The sequence below is a fragment of the Hylobates moloch genome, unplaced genomic scaffold (genome assembly GCF_009828535.3).
Source record: "Hylobates moloch isolate HMO894 unplaced genomic scaffold, HMol_V3 SCAFFOLD_9, whole genome shotgun sequence".
Lineage (NCBI taxonomy): Eukaryota > Metazoa > Chordata > Mammalia > Primates > Hylobatidae > Hylobates > Hylobates moloch.
Window position 1 is genome coordinate 17394924 of NW_026652284.1, and position 6961 is coordinate 17401884.

At 47.4% G+C, this 6961-nt stretch overlaps 1 protein-coding gene across 4 annotated transcripts in view; it reads left to right on the forward strand.

Moving 5' to 3' along the window:
* The first annotated feature begins 1579 nt into the window (after window positions 1-1579).
* Window positions 1580-6961, forward strand: part of EMC1 (ER membrane protein complex subunit 1) — a 32792-nt gene continuing 27410 nt past the window's right edge. For 3 of the 4 annotated variants that reach the window (XM_032759097.2, XM_032759098.2, XM_058444251.1), the window contains exon 1: window positions 1581-1720. In XM_032759097.2, coding sequence (XP_032614988.1) covers window positions 1626-1720 — 95 coding nt within the window. In that variant the 5' untranslated portion in view covers window positions 1581-1625. Of the gene's footprint in view, window positions 1721-6961 lie in introns of all 4 variants that reach the window. The other variant, XM_032759099.2, reaches the window with a different exon arrangement.

The following is a 6961-nucleotide window of genomic DNA, read 5'->3' on the forward strand; positions in this document are numbered from 1 at the left end:
TTCAATCAGATTTTTAGCATTTTGTGGAATGTGTTTCTCCTACAACGTTAGGTTCGATAATAGGCTTTCCTTATAACTGCTGTATCACCTCCAACGCCTAGAAAGTGCCAGACCCCTAAATATTTTTGAATATTCCAGGGAGCCGGGTTAAAAGAGAGGCCACCACAGCAAAGGTGGTCAAAAATGGTGTCTTGAGAGGTGCTCAAGTCGGGCGTAGTGGCTCACGCCTGTAATCCCAGCACCTAGGGAGGGTGAGGCGGGAGGGTTGTTGGAGCCCAGGTGTTCGAGACCAGCTTTGGCAACATACTGAGAGTCGTCTGTATAAAAAATAAACAAAAAAACCTAGCTGGGTGTGGTGGCGTATGCCTGTAGTCTCAGCTACTCAGGAGGCTGAGGTGGGAGAATCGCTTAAGCCAAGGAGGTCAAGGCTGCAGTGACTTATTTTATTTATTTTTGAGACGGAGTCTCGCTCTGTCGCGCCCAGGCTGCAGTACAGTGGAGCGTCTCGGCTCATTGCAACCTCCGCCTCCCGGGTTCAAGCGATTCTCCCGCCTCAGTCTCCCAAGTAGCTGGCATTACAGGCACCTACCACCATGCCCATTTAATTTTTAGTATTTTTAGTAGAGAAGGAGTTTCACCATATTGGCCAGGCTGGTCTGGAACTCCCGACCTCAGGTGATTCTCCCGCCTCGGCCTCCCAAAGTGCTGGGATTACAGGCGTGAGACACCGCATCCCGCATGCAGTGTTACGATCGCGCCACTGCACTCCAGCCTGGGCAAAAGAGCGAGACCCTGTCTCAGAGGGATCCTATTAATTGACAACTAAGAAGGCGCAAGCCATACGAAGAGGTAAGCATGCCAGGCAGAAACAACCGCAGACACACAACGCCAGACAGGGCAACAAGCCTGTCCTGAAAGAAGGGAAAGGCAGCCAGGGTGGCGGGAGTGCAAAAGATGAGAAAGGGCCGAGGTTGGGAAAACTGGGCCGAAACGGCACCAGGCACAGCCGGGGGCGGTGTTCAGGAGCTGCCTCCCGGCCCAGTTGGCCTTGAAACTAGGCAAAAAGAGTCTCCGCTCCCGGGACCCGAACAGGCGTCAGCCCCTCTGGCGGTTTTATAGCCCCGAAGCCCCCATTCTAGCTCCCAGCGAAGCAGCGGAACACCTCGAGGACGTCCTGAGGTTCCAATCTGCATCCACGCCGCCCCGAAGCCCTCACCGCAGGCTGGGCAGCCAGCCCACAGAGCTCCCCCAAGGGTGCCGACTCCCCGTTCGCTCAGCTTTCCTGTCGCGCTTGGATTTGGGCATGGCGCTGAATCACGTGTGGCGGAAGACGGTGCACCCCGTTAGGACCCCGGCGGCGCGGGGGCCTCTGGGACGGCCCTCGGGGGCTGCCCCTCGCGTGTGCCTGACCTAATGCGCACTGCAGCCTGCCTCTCCCTGCCAAGCCGCCGCCTGCGCTTTCTCCCGCGCCTGTAGGGCGACTTCCCGCGTGCCGAGGCCGTCCCCGAATCCCGAGCGTCCGACCGAGGGCCTCGCGCGCTGTCCCAGCTCTGTAGTCCCGCGGAGGCGGAGCCCGCGGCGCGGTGCATGCCGTGACGGCGGTGGGCGGTGCCTGCGCTCGTATCATGGCGGCTGTGTGGGCTTCGCGTTTCTGGCTTTGGGCTGTGCTGCTGATTCCTGTGGCCGCGGTCTACGAAGACCAAGTGGGCAAGTTTGATTGGTGCGTACGTGTGGAACATATTCGAGAGATAAGTGGCTGTTTCCCCAGTACCGGTCTCCTACCTGCTAAGGGTTGTCATGTAACAGGATTGGCCGCATAATTTGCAGGACCCAATACAAAATGGAAACGTGGGGCCCCTTGTTAAAAAATTATTAAGGATTTAAAGTCTTCGGAAGCAGAGCTTTAAACCAAGTGTTAGGGGTCCTTCTAAGCTGATCCTTGTGTGTAAGCCGGACCTGCCATCCAGGCATGCTTGGGGTGCCGGTCAGAGGTCACTGATCCCGTCCTCTCTCGTCAGGTTCCACTTTTTTTTGACTGTGAGGTTTCTGGTCTAGCAGGTGTCAGAGGTCGCCAAGCCGTCAGTGAACTTTAATTCCTACTCTAATTGGTGTCTTGTAGGCATGTGAACAGGAGCTTTTGTCTTGAAAGTCCTAAACTGAGTCCTTTTCCCCCTCTCATCAACCTAGTCTGGCCCTGGGCTCAGAGCAGGATTGCCCAAAACACTAAGCAGCTAGAATATGCCATTCATTCATTCATTCATTCACCCACCACGTCTTCGTTAAGGCCCTGGAGTAGCTTGCTTTTGTTTGACTTTTACCAATTAAGAGTTGTGTGATCTTGGGGAAAGTGACTTAACCACTCTGTGCCTTGTTTTTTTTTTGTCTATAGAATGGGTTTAGTAAGAGTCCGTTATCTCTTACAGTACTTGTGAGAATGAATGAGACAATCACATTAAATTACTTAGCACAATGCCTGGCTCATTGAATGCAGTTATTAAATGTTATCTGTTATTATTGCTATTTACACTTTATTCTTCAGGGCCCAGCTCAGATTTCTCCTCTTCTGAAGTATTTTCTGTTTTGGAAAAGATGATTCGCATATATGTTGAGTACCTGTTATGCCAGACAGTGTGACAAATACAACACAAGTTACGTTTTTAATTATGTGCACAACTGTTGACAATGTCTTATGTGTACGTTACACGTATATATCGGGTGATATGTGTATCTAATTTTGCAGAATACTAGATATATGCAATTTTCTTAATTTTCTTTTCATGAATGAATGAATGAATGAATGGCATTTCCTAACTGCTTAGTGTCTTGGGCAGCTCTGCTCTGAGCCCACGGCCAGGTTAGACTGATGAGGGGGGAAAAGGACTCTGTTTAAGACTTTTTTTTTTTTTTTTTTTGAGACAGTTTCACTCTTGTTGCCCAGGCTGGAGTGCAATGGCGCTATCTCATGGCTCACCACAACCTCCGCCTCCGGGGTTCAAGCGATTCTCCTGCCTCAGCCTCCCGAGTAGCTGGGATTACAGGCACGCACCACCACACTCAGCTAATTTTTGTATTTTTGATAGAGACGGGGTTTCTCCATGTTGGTCAGGCTGGTCTCAAACTCCCGACCTCAGGTAATCCACCCGCCTAGGCCTCCCAAAGTGTTGGAATTACAGGCGTGAGCCACCGCGCCCAGCCAAAACTTTAAAAAATTTTTTGAGACAGGGACTCATTCCGTAGCCCAGGCTGGAGTGCAGTACTATCATGGCTCACTGCAGCTTCGGCCTTACAGGTTCAAGTGACCCTCCCATCTCAGCCTCTTGAGTAGCTGGGACTACTGGTGCACACCTCTCTAGTTTCTTTGTATTTTTGTAGAGCCAGGGTTTTGCTATGTTGCCCAGGCTGGTCTTGAACACCTGGGCTCAAGCGATCTGGCTGCCTCGGCCTCCCAAAGTGCTGGGATTACAGGTGTGAGCCACTGCACCTGGCCTACGGTTTTCAGATTGAAAAATAAACGAAGACATACAGGTATGCATCACTTAATGATGGGAATACATTCTGAGAAATGCCCTCTCGTGCAAACGTTGTAGCGTGTAATTTATGTAAACCTAGATGGTTTAGCCTACTACACACCTAGGCTATATGGTATAGCCTATTCTTCCTAGGCCACAAACCTGTACGGCATGTTACTGTACTGAAAACTGTAGGCAGTTGTAACACAGTGGTAAATATTTGTGTATGTAAACATAGAAAATGTATGGTAAAAATAGGACACGAAAGATAAAAAATGGTACACCATTACAGGGCACTTACCATGAATGTATCTTGCAGAACTAGGAGTTGTTCTGGGGTTAGTCAGTAAGTGGGTGGTGAGTAAATGTAAAGGCTTAGTACATTACTGTACACTACTGTGGACTTTATGAATACTGTGCATTTAGACTATACTAAATTTATGTAAGATATTGTTCTTTCTTCAATAATGTTAACCTTAGCTTAATGTAACTTTTTTTACTTTACACACATTTTATTTTTTTAATTTTTGACTTTTGTAATAATACTTAGTATAAAACACAGACTTTACAGCTGTACAAAAATATATTTTTAAAATTTATTTTTGACATGGGATCTTGCTATGTTCCCCAGGCAGATATTGAACTCCTGGACGCAAGCAAGCCTCCTGCCTCAGCCTCCCTAGCAACTGGGATTACAGGCATATGCTACCATGCCTGACTTAATATTTTCCTTAAATCTTTATTCTATAAGCTTTTTCCTACAATACTAAAATTTTTTTTTCGGTCTTAAACTATTTTGTTAAAAACTAAGACACAGGCCGGGTGCAGTGGCTAACATCTGTAATCCTAGCACTTTGGGAGGCTGAGGTGGGTGGAAGGCCTGAGTCAAGACCAGCTTGGGGCTGGGCGCGGTGGCTCATGCCTGTAATCCCAGCACTTTGGGAGGCCGAGGCAGGTGGATCACGAGGTCAAGAGATCAAGACCATCCTGGCCAACATGGTGAAACCCCCATCTCTACTAAAAATATGAAAGCTAGCTGAGCGTGGTGGCACACACCTGTAGTCCCAGCTACTTGGGAGGCTGAGGCAGGAGAATTACTTGAACCTGGGGGACAGAGGTTGCAGTGAGTTGAGATCGCGCCACTGCACTCAGCCTGGCAACAGAACGAGACTCCATCTCAGAAAAAAAACAAAACAAAAAACAGCTTGGGCAATATGGCGAAACCCCATTTCTGCAAAACATACAAAAATTAGCCGGGCATGGTGGTGGGTGCCTGTAGTCCCAGCTACTCAGGAGGCTGAGGTGGGAGGATCACCTAAGCCTGGGAGATCGTGGCTGTGGTGAGCTGTGATGGTGCCTCTCTACTCCAGTCTGGGTGAGAGAGTAAGATCATCTCAAAAAACAAGCAAACAAAAAACAAACTAAGACACAAACACATCAGCCTGGGCCTAAATAGGGTCAGGATCATCAATATCACTGTCTTCCACCTCCACAGATTGTCTTACTGGCAGGTTTTCAGGAGCAGTAACACCCATGGAGCAGTAACACCCATGTCATCTGTGATAACAATGCCTGTTTCTGGAATACCTATTTTTTTTTTTTTTTTTTTGGTGGAGGGGGACAGAGTCTTACTCTGTTGCTCAGCCTGGAGTGCAGGGGCATGATCTCAGCTCACTACAACCTGCACCTCCCGGGTTCAAGTGATTCTCATGTCTCAGCCTCCCAAGTAGCTGGGACTGCGAGTGCACACCACTATGCCTGGCTAATTTTTGTATTTTTAGTAGAAATGGGGTTTCACCATGTTGGCCAGGCTTTTCTTAAACTCCTGACCTCAGGTGATCTGTTCGCCTCTGCCTCCCAAAGTGCTGGGATTATAGGCATGAGCCACCGCGGCCAGCTTGGAATACCTCTTGAAGCACCTGCATGAGACTATTTTACAGTTAATTTTCTTTTAATACGTAGAAGGAGTACTCTAACCATAAAAAGTAGATACATAAACCAGTAACATAGTCATTTATTATCATTGTCAAGTATTATGTAGTATACGTAATTGAATAGGCTGTACTTTTATACAACTGGCAGTACAGTGGGTTTGTTTACACCATCTTCACTGCAAACGTGATTAATGCATTGGACTACAATGTTATGGCAGCTACGATGTTACTAGGCGATAGGAATTTTTCAGCTCCGTTATACTCTTGTGTGACCACCGCTGTATATGCTGTATATGCAATCAATCATTGACTGAAACATTGTTTTGCAGTGCATGACTGTATAGTAAAATGTTAAAAGTATATGTACAAAGCTGGGCACAATGGCATGCACCCGAAATCCCAGCTACTTGGGAGGCTGAGATGGGAGTATTACTTGAGCCCAGGAGTTCAATCCAGCCTGGGTAGCACAGTGAGATCCCATCTCAAATAATAAAATGTGTATCTATAGTGGTGGTTGTATTAGTTTTCTCAGGCTGCTATAATGAAATACCATAGACTAGTAGGTGGCTTAAACGATATAAATCGATATTGTCACAGTTCTGGAGGCTGGAAATTCAAGATCAAGGCATTGGCAGGTTTTGTTTCCTCTGAGGCCTTGCTCATTGGCTTGCAAAAGGCTGCCTTCTTGCTGTATCCTTACGTGGCCTTTGCTGTGCCTACACATCCCTGGTGTCTGTTCCTCTATTGGATTAAGGCCTCACCCTTTTGACTTTATTAAAACATAATTACATTTTTAAAGGCCCTGCCATCAAATACTGTAACATTGGGGGATAGGGTTTCAACACAGGAGTTTTTGAGGATGCAATTCAATCCAGAAGAGTGATAGATTAGATTTCAAAATTTTTATTACTTATTTATTTTTTATTGTTTTGAGACAGAGTCTTGCTCTGTCACCCACGCCGGAGTACAGTGGCATGATCTCAGCTCACTGCAACCTCTGTCTCCAGGGTTCAAACGATTTTCCTGCCTCAGCCTCCCAAGTAGCTGGGATTATAGGTGCCCACCATGCCCAGCTAATTTTTGTACTTTTATAAGAGACGGAGTTTTACCATATTGGCCAGGCTGGTCTCAAACTCTGGACCTCAAGTGATCGGCATGCCTCGACCTTCCAAAGTGCTGAGATTACAGGTGTGAGCCACCGTGCCTGGTGGAGATTTTTAAATTGTTATAAGTATCCCTCCCACCCACCCATTTTCTGTAATAAGGAGGCATTACTTTTATATCCAGATAAAACAACAGTATTTTATTTACTTATTTGAGACAGAGTCCGACTCTGTCGCCCAGGACGGAGTTCGGTGGCACGATCTTGGATCACTGCAACCTCTGCCTCCTGAGTTCAAGCGATTCTTTTGCCTCAGCCTTCCGAGTAGTTGGGATGACAGGCACGTGCCACCACGCCCAGCTAATTTTTGCATTTGTAGTAGAGATGGGTTCTCACCAAGTTGGCCAGCTGGTCTC